At 38.9% G+C, this 15,517-nt stretch overlaps 1 protein-coding gene across 1 annotated transcript in view; it reads right to left on the bottom strand.

The window, feature by feature from the left end:
• LOC104285486 (glutamate decarboxylase 1-like) overlaps window positions 1–3,478 on the bottom strand; it is an 18,790-nt gene extending 15,312 nt beyond the window's left edge. Inside the window, 5 exon segments of the mRNA XM_009883950.1 lie at window positions 660–878; window positions 2,020–2,148; window positions 2,241–2,316; window positions 2,460–2,488; window positions 3,433–3,478. Coding sequence (XP_009882252.1) covers window positions 660–878; window positions 2,020–2,148; window positions 2,241–2,316; window positions 2,460–2,488; window positions 3,433–3,478 — 499 coding nt within the window.
• Window positions 3,479–15,517: the final 12,039 nt, after the last annotated feature.

A 15,517-nucleotide genomic window follows, 5' to 3' on the forward strand; every position in this document is an offset into this window, starting at 1 on the left:
ATTAGGCAGCATTAAAAAAACCCAAATAACTAATTTTAATATCTACATTAGGATCACACTTAAGTGTTTGCTGAAGTTATTCATTTTGGCAGATGTTCAGAAGCATCCTATTTTCTTCAGGGTTGGAACTCCATATGTCTGTGAATACCCAAACAAACCCAAATGGTTTTGCATCTTTCTGCTCCTTCCTGGACTGTACTCAGGTAAAGACTGTGCTCTACTTAACGCCTCTTTAAATACTGCAAACAACGTAGCTGAAGATATAAAGGAAAAAAATGGACATGGGAAGTCAGACAAGCATGTCATAAACAATACCTTCAAGAAGAGGGGAAAATGAAACAATTCAAAAATCAATCCAGCGCTGCAAAAGCATTACCATTTCAATTAACATTATCATAATGAGACAGCTTAAATAACTCTTCTGATATGTTAACTGGTCCCAGAGTAGTACATCTCTTCCCACCAAATGTCTCCTATAGTAACAAAACCTTTTCAGAGAATTATGAACATTACTGGAAATATAGAATTACCACAAAATATATACCACACATTTGATAAACTCCAGATTTTCATACAAATCTAGTCCAAACCATGAATCAATACTTCACACATCCATGAAGTGATGTGACAATGAGGCATGTACGTTTTTGCTACTTTACCTGTTTTAACTCCACACTTTAGAGTGTCCCTATAATCAGCAAGGTCAGACAGCTCCAGGTTGAACCCTTTGAAGGCCTCCAGAAGCTGATGGAGGCAGTGAAAGTTCTGAACTTTATTTTCTCCATCACAGATTATTTTAAAGTAACTCAGGAGAATGTCTGCCACCTCGAGCAAGAACTGTTCTGCAAAGCCTTCAGCATTTTTAGCAGGTAACAATTCTAGGCAGCAATGAAGAGAATGTGCAAATCAGTGTTAAGCTTTATCAGCTCAGCCAGGCTGGTCAGAGACTGTCTTAGTGAGTATGAATATTCTGCTGAGTTTCTCCCTGTATATCCATTTCACAGGCAATCAAACAGGAATAGAGATATAAGAAAACGGTGAGAAAAGGGGAAAAAATGGTTAAGAGCATAGGGCCTTAGCATGTGAATGTTTTTACATTTGTAATTATGCTGTACTTCTTGCTTCTGGCATAAGAAGTGCCAAGAGTGCAAACCTGGCTCGTGGAAAACTAGTCATTTGGTTAGTGGCCCTCTGCCAGTGGGGAAGATGAGGAAGGGTGAGAAGGGAAGCCTTAGCTTGCTTCACAGCCATTCCCAAGACACAGCAGTGTACTACTTCTCAACTCCCCCTTCCAGCAGCAATGGCAGAACACACCTCACAGCAAGAAAAGGAGACTTTTTCCATAAATCTTCACACTGTTCCAGAGAGGTGGCTGACACAGTGACTGCTGTACTTTCATGGGAGTGGACAACACAGAAGGTGAACATCCTTTCTTCCTCAGCGTGATACTTTCTTCCTCCCCATGGTCCTGAAAATGCCATTTTTCATATTTGCGGGGGAATTTGGAAGACAGACACAGCTGGAGGATGGGAAAAGATTTCCATGGACTGTCCAGTTTCCCTCAATTTTCTGCACAACTGTTTTAGTAATCCACACCACCAGCAGTTTTCAACCTCTCTGAGACAGCAACCTCAAAAAATACTCTTCTCTCAGATTTCTCCTGATAAGAAGAAAGGAAAATTTATTTCTTCATAAGTTTTGAAGAGGAAGAAGATATAACAAGGATGACGAGACTGAGAGAACTGCTGAGAGCAATGATACACAGAAGCAGAGGTTGGAGAAAAGGGATCTTCACGCTAAGTGTCCTTCCCTTTCTCTTCTCTAACATGTGGTGGTCCCTAAGGACCCTGCCACAAAAGCTCCACAGCATGCTATTGAAGCCTATCAGGTCTTCCTGAGAGAAAAGGCCAAGAAGATGGGTGTGTTCTTGGTAACATTTAAGATACGGTAATCGCAAAGTATAAGGTTTTGGTTTGGGTATTTTTTTTGTTTGTTTTTTTTTTTTTAATTTAGTCTTACCCGATGCATAGATATTTGAAAAATAGTTCCCAAAGCTCTCGGTGCAAGTCTCTCTCTCATCACCCGCTTGCTGGAGACTGCAGATGTATATTTTACTTGCACCTCTAGGTTTAGAATTAATGTCTTCATCTGTAGAAATACCATCAGGATAGGGGAAAAGGTGGACAGAGAAGAATAAGGAAAAAAATAATATATTGTTAGGAACATAACAAGTTCCATACCTGTGAGATTAGCTCTCCTTCTGATCCAGCTGAAGATGGAATCTGTTATTTGTTTCAGTCTCGCATAGAACTGATGCTGAAAAAAAAGGTGGATTTGAAGAAGCACTCTGAAAATACTGCAACCAATCCCAAAAATCTCAGGGGAGGTTGCTGCAGCTGGGAATACAGAACAGCCCAAACCCCAAGGATTGTTGTTTCATGGTAGAGCAACTGGTTTACCTGTATGTTGTCCTGAATCTGATTCTTGCCTGAAAAGGAGAGGAGAGAAGGGGAGAGATTAAACACACCGATAGAACCTGTGGTTTGAGAAGTTGCAGGTTGCTGGAAGCTGGAGGATTATGCTGGGGTAAGTATCACTGCAGGGTTTTCCTGCATTGTGGTCATTACTAAGGGTAGACCACAGACAAGGGGCAGTCACAGGATATTGACACAGACAGACATTGGCTTGTGGGCCGTTCTTCTGTTCTCATTATTACTAACATTTATTTAAATAAGAACAGAGGCTGCACTGGGCTTTGGTTAACCTCCTGGTTAAACTAATGCTTAAAATTTACAGGGGAATAATTGACCAGCTATCCTGAAAATTAATAAAAGAATAGTTTTGGAAAAAGCTTTGATGTCCTAGGATTGACGCAGACAGGATAGATTTACCTGGGCTTTTATCAAATAATTGCATTTGATGGAAGTTTAGGTTCTATTTTCACAAGATAGGTAAGGAATATGGTTAACGTCACTTGGCTTTTAAGATAAATAAAGTAACAATCAAGTGTTACTTTTTCTCCTCTGTCACAATGGTACCACAGCCCTTACTGGACAGTTATATTTCCTTTGCTCTTAGCAACCAAGCACCTTCCTTCACCAGAACAACAAAACGTAAGCAAAAAAAGCAACTTGAGAACGCAGTTAGTGCTGGCCTACTGATAAATCTGATAGTCCTAGGAAAACCAGACATGCAGTGCCCAAAGTGGCTCCTGTAGCAGCTGCCAGAATTTCCTCATCTCCCCAGATGCAGTAAGAAGTAACACTTGGGAACTGTCTTATCTTCTAGTAGCAAACTCAGGTTAGTAAACTGCAATCCTTGCAGCCCATCCTGAAAACAATTCTGGCAGGATTGAAGTGGGCATGGCCCTAACAGGAGGCTGCCACAAAAGAGGATGGTTCTACCCCTGCCCTTCCCATGCCTTTCCCAAACCTTGGCTGAACATTTCCTGTGACAGCATCTGTGTCAACACTAGCATGTGGCCACACAACAAATCAGATCATTGGTGCAGCTAAAAAAGCCACTCTTTGGGGCTGGGGGAGGGACCCAAACAAAAAAAACACCCCAGAACAAAGAGGTTTCAGCAGCTGACTCAGCTCCCTGAACTATGAGACTGATGACTCGCAGGGCTGAGGAGAGGAGGAGGAAGGTAGGGCCATCCCTTCCAGCAGCAGCACAGACTTTGATCAGTTTTAGCCAAATGCAAAATTGCGCTTCCACTGCCTCAGGAAGAAACACAGGTATAATTTTCAAGATTAAATGCATTTTGCCTCAATTCCTTTTTTTTTTTTTTTTTTCTCCCCCTCAACAGGTAGCTTTGTTTCAACGAACTACTTAACACTAAGTAAAATAATATCTCAGTCCAGACTAATGAGGAACAATAAAAGGTTATCAACACACCTTCAACAGGATAAAACTATTTTCCTGTTGTGAATCAGAAAAGATTAGATTTCCTTTTGCTATAAATTACTCAATAACAAAAAATAAAAATAAAAAAAAAAATCAAACAAACCACCCCACTCAATAGACAGTTCACTGCATGAATCACCTTTCAGCAATTTTTCTCTCTGCAGCTTGCCCTGGTGGCAAAGCACAGAAGGTTTGGTTTGTTTGCTCCTGTTGTACAGCAAGCATAAAGTTTCCACACACAGGTTTCCTAGGCTGTATGCATAGCGATGAGTGTCACACCGATGTTTAGCTCTAGTAACTCTTGGCCTTTGTACAAAACATTAATGTTTTGATGTTAAAATATTTATCTATAATCTGTACTCCTGAAAAAAGTCTGCAGCAGAGAAGAGGGCACCAGTTTACACTATCTAATTCATCTTACTTAAATGACTGAATAAGGAAAGAGCCTAGAAGCATTGGATCTCTCAGAAGTCAACTCAAACCACCCAAGATTCTTAAAATGAGACAGCATCCATATACTTGAAAAGAAGGCGGAGTCATGAGAATAACAATTTTATGAATGCCCACTTTTCTGTTTCAAATTACTTCGGTGTGAGTACAATGACCTTGTGGGAGTTATTACTGAACTTGCTGAGGAGCCACTGATGTACCACTGTGGAACTTTTCCTTTAAATGATTAAGCAATTCTGTTAGGGCCTGTTTCTTACATTAATGTCCATCTGATTACATAATGGTGTTTAATGAAGTTGGGGCTTTTATTCAGAGAAATTAACAGTTAAAAAAAAAAAAAGAGGTTTAATGGTCTTGAGCACTGAAGATGAAAATCTTGAAAACAATAAAGATGCAGAACTTTAGGCAGAGATTGGGTGCATAACTGAAATTGTCCACAATAAGCATTGAAGTTTATCCTCCAAATAAAGATACAATCAGTGAACACAAGGGCAGTATTTGGCTTTTCAGAGTTTTGCTTCAAACAGCAACCTCGTAGATATGAGTGACTTTCAGAAATACATTTTGCCTAAGAAATTTATGACTTTTTTTTTTTCCCCATGGTGTGAGTGGTAGATTTTCTATCAGTTGGCTGGTTTGGGCTATGGTTCTTTTGGACAAGAGTAAGCAATATATTAAAAACATCAGTCACCTGAACTTGATCATCTACCTGCTTTTACTACTTTCATCTCTATATCATTTCACTGTATCAGAGAGAACAAACTCAGTCCAAAAGAGTTGTTTAGATTCTTTCTATTAACTTAATGGGATCGAACAGAGATCCATTTTTACTCTAGTGATACAGAGGATGCACAAACAATCCGTGTTACCTGCACACAGCTTAAGTTCTGCTCAAAAGTAACAATAAGCCTCAGTACTTTTCCTACTTGACTCCAAGTAGTACAAATGATGATAATAATTTTTTAGAGTCTTTAATATTAAGTAGATTCCACACAAATATTATTTAATGACATCTTTAAACTTACTTGTCTTATTAGCAACTACCTTGCAATCCACACCTGTGCTTCCCAGGACAACAGTGCAGAGCAGGAAACAGTAGGAGCCATGTGCACACAGTTTTGAAGAAGGCAAGAAGTTTATCTGTGTCTAAACAGGTATCCAACATATAGATTTTATATTCTTCTGCTCTAATGGGAACAACTCTGGGTTGTGGGTGGTAGCTAATTGGATGTCTGCAATCCGCTTTTGTCTTGCTTTTACTGTGGCCAGAGCCAGCCAGTTTTCACAGAGCTCTCACCTGTAGAAAGCTCCCCCCCGACTCTTCTCTCCCCAGCTGCCCCCACCTTGTTATGTTTAGGTAAAAGAAAGATGGTGCTTGCCATATGTGATATTAAACAAATATTTGAAAATGCATTGCCATCTGTGACTGAAACTTAAAAACGTTGAGTGCTTTCTCAACATGTTCAACAGGAGCTGAAGATGTTCAGGAATGTCCAGCCCTGCAAAGAAGAATATTTCCATGTTTATGAATGTCTCTGCTCAATTTCCTGTTCTGCCAGCACAGCTCCCCTGACCTCAAGCATGGCCACTTGGACAAAGACTCTTCACATGGCATCACGTCACTTTTACTTGTCTGATTCCCCAGAAAGTAATCCTCAGATATGACTTAGTTGCCAACTCCTTCTCTAATGAAGAAGAGAAGCTGCTTGCTTCAGGTAGCATACTGAAAATCCAAAATAAGACGTGGAGAAACAAATAAAGTAGCTGGAAATGGAGTGAGGCACTTCATATATCTCCCTTCATGTACAGGTGTCTCTAGGTAAGAGACTGGCCTTTTGTGGTGATACAACAACAAAAACTAAAAACTAAGTGAAAAGGTTATATAAGCACCAGAGATGACCCCTCTTAAAAGCCTTAAAATTCCTCCACTCCTTAGTGCTCTGATGAATCATCTACTTTTGTACAGTTCCTTTTGGCTAGTTTCATATGTAAGAGCAATACCTTTCTCAACCTGCTAGATTTTTAATATAGCCATGATATCAGTAGATCCATTATCAGGTAGGTATTAAGAGATCCATATTTACCACTAAACCACAGAAACAGTGTTAGGTACAAGGCATAACAATTTAGTAAAAGCACCTTTTGCAGCAATTACTTTTGGTTTTGAAAAAAGGACTTGCATCTTAGACATTAATGAGGCAAAGAATCAAACAGTAAGCTATCAAAAGAAACATATGCCACTTACTCTTGAGGGGTATGATTAGTATTTCACAAATTCAAGATAAGGACTATATTGACTCACTTAGTTCTGTTTCATTCCTTATTAATGGAAAGGAAAACAGAGGAAGCTTTGCACTTTTTTCCCCAGTCTCTTTCAGTGAGCCATATTTCTCACTGAAGAATGGAAAATGTCTGTTGTCATTTACATCTCACTGGTTTCTAGATACTTTATAGATGTTGTGTTTACTTTCCCATTGATTTGGTAAATGTTATTAACTTCTTACTTTTTTTTTTTTTATAACTCATTGCAGAGAGGATAGAAAAGTTTGCAGACTTCTGCTCTGGCTGTGCAACTTATAATGTATGCACAGACAAAATCATAGAAAATATTTACAAAAGAAACCTTTTAGGTCCTAAGTGTATCTGCACGCCAGTATCATAATGCTTGAGGTATGATTGCATTTTTGAATGGAAGATAGCAACAAACTGACCTTTATGTGCTGTTTCGATTTTCTTGCTCTCTTCTCCATAATAATGGAGAATTACAGATGACTAGAAAAGGTTTTTTAATCACTAAAAGTTTCAAAGGAAGCACATATGTTACTTTAAATCAAACTTTCCCTAAACCCCAAAATATTTATGTTTTGGTTTTGGGTTTTTTTTCTGAAGTATCTCACATGGTTTGCTTAAGCTCCCACTTCCCTCCATGTGCAGGCTGTCTAAAATCCAGCTCCCAAGATACCTTTCTCCTGCCTCATCTTTCCTTGTCTACAGAATGAGAAGTGCATTTATGAGCAGTAACTGTCCTACAGAGAACTTCAGGGAGATGAGAAAAGCAGAGTAGAATTTCAGAGAGGCACAACAATAGTCTGGATTTAAGAGATTTGGATTTTCAGCAGAAAAAAATCAAGTTCAAGATTAAAAAAAAAATAAAATCAAGGTTTTCTATGAAAATCAGCTTTCTACAGGAAAAGCCATACCACCTTATTGTGGATTAAACAGACCATGTGGACTAAAGCTCAGGGATGCCTTGGGCTGGCCAGCATTGCAGCAACACTTAAGACCCTTCAGAAAATTCCTGAATTAAGCCGCAAGGCTTGTTTCACCATAGTCCTAGTTACCTTTCTATCCGCAATTACAGAGCTCCATAAAGTTTCCCTTATGTTATCAAGAAAATCATGGGTTGACAAAAAGTAGTGTTTGGATCCAGATGCTTCTTGAGTGACAAGGATGCCAGGAGAGGCTGCTTTAAAATGACTTTTGCTGGGGTAGGTATTGGCTGATATGTCCCATTGTACGATTGGACTAATTTTCCAAACATAAGCTAATGAAACGCAACTGAAACCTCCTATTTTGCATTAATCAGTCGGCAAGTTGGCAACACACTTTTTCTGATTGTTTTACTGCAGTGAGAAAGAGGTCCTCTATCCATGCAAAAAATAAGCGAGGTGAACATCTTCAAATATGCATTAAATTATTTGTTTCAACTTCATGTTTGCTGTTGGCATCAATTGCCATGTACATACAAATGTCCCTACAGATGCTTTTTTTTTTTTGCATGATTTAGCAATTTTCCATTTTATTCCCAGAGCTTGCTTGGAAGGGAACTGTTTTAAGCAGGTTCAAGAACACGACTGTAGGAAAAAGAAAAAAAGAAACCAAAATGGTCCCTGTTGGATGTGCATGCATTTCCAAGCCCACATATTCTGCACATGCAGGCTTTGAAGTGTTTTTTTTTTTTTTTTTTTTTTTTTTTATATTTCACCCCTCAGCTACCTCTACGTAATCTCCATTAATTTTAGAAGGAAATAGGTATACAAATTGTAAGATGAAATGTTTGTCTTTAATGACTGTCTAAAATTTAAACCATTAAAATTTACTGAACTTTAACCACTGGCCTTTGCTTTCATTAACTTTGGTCTCAGTTATTTCTTCTAATATAAATTCTGTATTACAATAAAGCTAAGTCTTTCTGAACTTCACATTTATTTTTTAATTAGGGTTTCCTTGAAAGAGGCATAAGAAAAGCCAACCAGTCTTCAGCAAGAAATACTGCATTAAGATTATGAATACCAATTTTAAACACAGCTAACATGAATTGAAAGCAACTGTGGAAAAGGACCTAGAGGTATTGTTAAGTGTCAGATTTTTGATGCCTAGATTGTAAAATGTTTGACTTCTAAATTAGCAATTATAAATTTATAGGCTAAATGATTGTATAGATTATCAGCAATTGAAATTGCATGTCGTCATTGGGAACGCAACTAATTCCCTCTGAATTTGCAATATAATTTTGGACCTCATTATTGCTGTTAGAATTTGACAAGACTTCAAAAGACCAGACCAGAACCCTCTAAAACATTTAGTCTACTTTATTCTGTTACTTTCCACTGCATTCTCTCAGCCAGTATATTTACCAGCCTTGAGAAGTGACAGCGCAGTCAGGAGTCCACCTGGTCCTACACTGGTGTGTTGGGTGCTACACAGCACTTTCTTGACACATCCGAGCAAAACACCAAGCAAACAGTTGCCTTGAATTCCCCTGAGCACAAGGTTTCTGCCAAGCTGCGCAGCTGGTCTCTTGAACACAGATAAAGAATGAGGAAAATAGGCATAAAAAGAAGCATACACTGTTCTCATGACTTTTTTTTTTTTTTTTTTTTTTTTTTAAAGAGTGGGATGAAGCCTCTTTCATTCACCTCCAACATAAGGCCCTTTCTTCATGGCTTAGGAGATTCTGATATCTTTACAACTAGAATAATGCATCAGGGGTGTACCTGCATGTGTGAAAGATAAATGCAAAACAACATCAAGAAGCTTTCTTTTCCTCTGAATTCATTTGCACAAAAGGATCTTGGAAAGTTAAGAGGAAAGCGCTCAGCTCAAAACACTCATCAGATTAGACATCATTCTTGAGGCACAAAGTAGCATCTCATTTAACGTGTTGGAGGGAAGCTGGGAGAAGGACGGAAAAAAGTTTTTAAAGTAGCTGCTCACTTTCAATTTCCTCAGAAAAAAAGAGAAGACAAGGACCACAATAAAGCTTGTCACAACAATTTTGGAAGCTGCAAAAGGTACTTCTGCCTTTTAAACAACTCCTTTGAGCACTCCATGTTTTCAACAAGGGTAATTGAAAGACAAAGCTTTTACAGCTTGTCGCTGTTCCCTTTTTACACAGATCAAGGACAGTAAGAGTGTAATTACTGACTCCTTGGAAATATACAGCCCACCAAAAGCTTGAAAATGAGCAGATAAGCCCTTTTTCTGTCCTTACCACCTTCGTTATTTGCCAAATCAAGTGGACCGAAGAGGGCTTTTGAAGACATTAGCTCTTCACCTTTGTCAAACACTGTTATTTTACAAAAGTTATTTTTTTCCCCTTGATCCTCCTTTTTAAATTAGCTACCTGCAATGCTCTGTAAGGACCCAAAATTGACCTTCTTGACCAGAGGAGGATCATCCTTGCTTAGACACCTTCTCTGGTTCTTCAAAAGTTATTGTAATTGCATCTATATTTTCTTTTCACTAGGCACCAAGGAGCCGACTCCTTCATGCCTGCGGTGGATCATGCTTCTGCCTCACCAGGTCTCCAATTCTCCCTCGGAGAAGGTCAAACAGTACCCATACTGCAAACTGGCTGCTTTGCCTCCTAGCCCAATGCCCTTCCACAAGCTGCTCTAGCTGAAAGTGTGGTGTCACCTACCCTGCAACACCCACAGCATCTCTCTGCTTCTCTCATTACACCACTGCCCCAACACTCTCTTCAGGAGGCCATGCTACATGCTTGATTTAAATTACTACCTAAATCCTGCCCATTTCTCCCTCGCTTCCTATTGCTGGCGGGGAGGTTATAACACCATGAACAGGTTCCTTTTTGGGACAGAGACATGAAATAGGCAAGGCTGCCTCCTCAGCTCCAGCAGCAATTTGTATTGCTTTAAAGTGACCATGCAACTATGGCCCAAGATTATTTAAGACTTGTGTACAAGACGACCGTCCCTTACATGCACATACACAGAAATGTCTAGAGAGCACATGATTATAAACAACATGATCAACAGCAGGTTTCCCTGTGTGGTGATGCCCCCACAATTTGTGAGAGCCTGATGCAGATGGTTATGAGGGACAATGGGAAACTCAGCCCTGTTCTGGATAACAGCCTAAACCCAAAATCCTGCTGCCCCCAGAACATCCTGTCTTCAGTGTGGGCTGATGCTCACATGCATAGAGCTCCTCCATCACCAGAGCACCGTGGAAGTGCTTTAACAGCCAGCCTTGGCAAACTCTTCTACTTTCTCTCCATGTTGCACTATTCAGTTCTTACCCTCAAACTTGAAATTAGCTGCAGGACAGGGCTCCCTTTTCCAGCTGGTTAGCTGGCTTCATCTGCTAAACTAGCTTTGGAAGGTGTCATGACAAAGCCATGCAAAGCCATCACTTGTTGCATTTACCATTTTGTGTAAGCAATGCCCACACAAATAAACAGATACAATCATACTTACTCTACCATACTACTTTCTTTGTCTTGACAGACAGCCATTTAGAAACCTTTTTTTTTTTTAAATCTAATCTGAGGCCAAGACTGCTACTAGATAAGAATAATTAAATATTCGAAGCCTAATTGCAGATAACAGTCTCCGACTTGAAATTTGCAATCTGCAATGCAGAAAAAGTTGAAATCTTCAGAACGTCATTTGAGTGACATACGTACACAGGTTCAGTTATGATTCATGCCTACAGATCAAGCCTATTAGATATCTTGCTCTTGTTTTTTATGCTAGTATCCAGAAAACTGTGCCATTAACAGCAGATTGCGAAAAAACAGATGATATAAAGGTTCCTTTCATTACTTAAATATGGCCCTCAAGCTTTGATGATATAATCAAACCTCTTCACACAATTATGTCCTTGATAAAAACACAAGCCATTTTTCAACCGATACTGAAAATGCCGTTTCAATAAATCACAAAAGGTAAGCTCTCATTTCTGCATTACAACAAGCTACTTCAAACCCAGCCCAAACCACACAACAATAAGCATCCAGTGAAAGGCTGAAATATGGAACACAAAAGGAAGGAAGCTATAATTATCGGTGCCTATAGCATACAACTTGCAGTCAGTGCCCCAAAGCCATCCAAAACAAGCCTCCAGAGAATGCTGAACAGTTCTTAGTATCTTTTTGCTGAGGTCAAGCATTTATCCCATCTGTGTGACAGATCAGTCCTGTGTAGGCTAATAACTATTTCCCTCATCCAGACATTAAATAGCTTTTGTTATAATCACTGGGAAATGTTCCAGAAACAAAATAAAGGTTTTCAAATGGGGTGGGGTAGGAGGAAGGGAGGTGGAAGGGAGTATGAGGAAGATCTGGGAAAAATTAAAACACAGCTCCACACAAAAGAGCAGTGCATACAGAAGAAATAAAGAAAACCCCAACCTTTGTAAATGCAAAAAAATCATGTCTAGAGATAAATGCATGTCAGACATTTTAAAGCACCAGTGGGTTAGTAACAATAAGATTGGCCTACAAAAGAATTCAGTCAAAAAACTATGGTTTGTAGACTAGGAACCAAAAGCAGTCCTGGTTTCAACAGACCAGTCTTACTCTCCAGGGACTTTCCTGCCCCCTGTGAAGACAAGCTGAGAGAGTTGGGCTTATTCAGCCTGGAGAAGAGAAGACTCTGAGGAGACCATATAGCAGCTTTCAAGTATCTGAAGAGGGCCTACAAGAAAGCTGGAGAGGGACTTTTTACAAGGGCATGTAGTGATCGGACGAGGTGTAAGGGCTTCAAACTGGAAGAGGATAGACTAGATATTAGGAAGAAATTTTTCACTCTGGGGGTGGTGAGACACTGGAACAAGTTGCCCAGTGAAGTTGTGGAGGCCCCATTCCTGGAGGTCTTCAAGGCTGGGCTGGATGGAGCTTTGAGCAATGTGGTCTAGTGGAAGGTGTCTCTGCCCATGGCAGGGGGATTGGAACAAGATGATCTTTAAGGTCCCTTCCAACCTAAACCATTCTATGATTCTATCCATTGTGTCCTCTTCTCCAAAGGAAAAGCGGCTGTCCTGACTCTTTGCTGATGATGGCAGAGACGGTGCACTGGGGACTCTCCTCTGCCAGGGACACATCCTCTTTATCTCAGGGTGTTCCTGAGGCACAGCCTGAATTCCCCCCCAAATCAGCTTCCTAGCGGATGCTATCAGTCATGCAGAGAGGCAAAAATACTGCAGAATTGCTCTCTCATTGATGCACTGAACTATTGACTCACACATTTCTGGAGTTTTAAAAGATGCAAATCAATAACTGGCCTATAATTGAGTTAGGTGTGACAGACGCAGCACATCTTCAGAAAGTCCATTGGAGAGTGATGCTGCTAACACAATAATTTGGAAAACTAGTGCTGCTTACAAACAGTATGCAGTCAGTGTACAGCATTTTTCACCTTCGTGTATGAATTAAGCCAATTCAATCAACACATGCCTTCAAGCAGCTGGAAACAACAAATCTAAGCCACTAATCACACAGAAGCTAAGTAAAAAAGTGTGCTTTATAACAATACAAACTTAGCAGCAACACCAGCCAGGGAGACATGAAACAACTAATAAATAAAGCATTTCTGCAAGGGGAAAACTGCACATTTTTCTGTGCTGCTCATAGAACTCAGAAATTTAGGAAAATTCATACAACATTTTAAATAAGTCCTTTATGCCTCCAAGTTATTATAACAACAGTAATTTAATTTAAAGCTTTTTATCCCTAATCATTGGGATGATATAGCTATACTTCAAATTGTATTTTTTTTTTAGAAATAAAACCCAAATAAGGCTGTGAAACATTTTTCATGCTTAGAGTAAAAATGCAACATTGTGTTGCACCCAGAAATATGCCCCACTCAATCCCACTAAGTCACACAGTTTAAGAACTTTGTATAATACAGCAGTAGCCATTACACTTTTGCTTAAAATATGCTTGGGAAGACACCAAAGCTAAACAAGAATCAGGCAATCTACATGCATCACAGAATGAGTTTCTCATGTGCAAGGCAGCAAATATTTTGAATAATGAAAAAATTAGGTTGTAAAATAAAAACAATAGTATTCTGACATTTAGATAAACATGTTTTAATTTAAAAATTTAGTAATAAGGGTAAAAGTGATTTTTTTAATTAAGTGCTTCATTGTTTTGTTTCCTTTTAATTTTTCATATAAAACTGAGAAAATACAATGAAGGAATTTTCCTCAGCTTTTTTTTTTTAATAAAACTGAAATAATTTCTTATTTGAAAGATCACAATTGAAATTTAGAAGATTGCTCTTAAAGTGAAAGTATTTTTTCCTATTCCAGAAATGATATTGGAACAAATATAGCAGAAATAAGTGTAACAGAAGTCAGAATGGAAAATTAAAATATCACTTTTTTTCATAAACACTTATTTAGAACAATTAACTAAAGTTGTTTAGATATTCTGACCAGTTTCAGTCCTGTTATGATTAAAATACGTTTTGTTACAATCCTACTCAATTCCTAAAGACAAAGTAATTATTTTAAAATAACTTTATCTTTTAGTATTTCTTTTTTAAAAGGTTTTCTTTTTTTTCTTCCTACATAAAAAACTGATAGTAATAATTTCTCATGTGTTTTAACTTTGGTCAACAGCTCTAAAGTTTTCATTGATTCCTCATTGAAGTGGGCTCAAAAACAAGGTACATGAAGGTACACATGGGTGCAATGTTCCCCTTTTTCCAGTCACCAGGGACTTCACCTGACTGCCATGACTTTTCAAATATCACAGAGAGTGGCTTGGCAACTACATCAGCCATTTCCCTCAGGACTCTGGGATGCACCTTGTCAGGACTCATAGAATACTGTATGTTCAGGTTCCTCTGGTGATAACAAAGCCGATCTTCTCTTACAGTGGAAGGGACTTCGCTCCCCCAGTCCTTACCTTGCAGGCCATCCACTTGAGAGGTGTAGGGAGAAGCACTGCCAGTAAAGACTGAGGGAAAAAGTCGTCTTGCTCATCTGGGAGGGGTATACTTTCTTTGACCTTCCTTTTCTGGCTGACATACCTGTAGAAGGTCATCTTATTCTTTGCACCCCTTGCAAAGTTCAGCTCCAGCCACCCCTTGGCCTTCCCGACCCCATCCTTACACAACCAGTTCATGCACTGTTTAAGAAATGGTTTATATAATGTTTTAGGCTGGCACTACTTCTCTAAGTAATATTGACTCCAAAAAAGAACTCCAGATTTCATTTTGCAAGTGTAACCTGTAGTTTGCTTGGAGAGTATTCATTTTTGAAAAGATATTGCCTCTGAACTTTTATCGAACCCACAATATTCCTTCAGGGCCTTTTATCTTTATTGAGGAACAAAATTAAATCAACAGTTATTTATTGTATCCCAAAGCAAAGATGACTTCTTTACTTTTCTTAATTACTCTGTTTAATAATTCAAGACAAACTGAATTATTTGGCTAGTGGTCCAAATAGGGATCAGCACAGAACTGCAATGCCCTCAGAAGAGACTGAAAGGTGATTTACCAGGGTCTTGCCTCTGCTTTATTCCCCTCCCTGTTTTCCTCGAATTGTACCTTTAGGCTAGACTGAAGGAACAATGTCTCAGACAATCCCTCAAAGAACCTTATGCAAGAAATACAGCAGGTTAAAAAAAAAAAAAAAAAGCAATGGAGAAAGAAAACTGGAAATCAAGACCATAATGAATTGCTATTTCGTGGCTCCTCTTTGATCTCCATCAAAGCCTTTGAGATGCATTTAAAACCATGATTAGAATCAATCAGGCCTTAAAAAGAAATAATCTTTTCAAGACTGAAGTTTTTTTTACCCTCCATTTTTGGAGGATTCCAATTCTTAGATAAAGGGTTCTTGGAACTGAAACTTCCTGGGAAGGTTTCTTAGAGCTAGGCTTGCATTTCTTTTA

The sequence above is a fragment of the Charadrius vociferus genome, unplaced genomic scaffold, assembly GCF_000708025.1.
Source record: "Charadrius vociferus isolate BGI_N301 unplaced genomic scaffold, ASM70802v2 scaffold234, whole genome shotgun sequence".
Lineage (NCBI taxonomy): Eukaryota > Metazoa > Chordata > Aves > Charadriiformes > Charadriidae > Charadrius > Charadrius vociferus.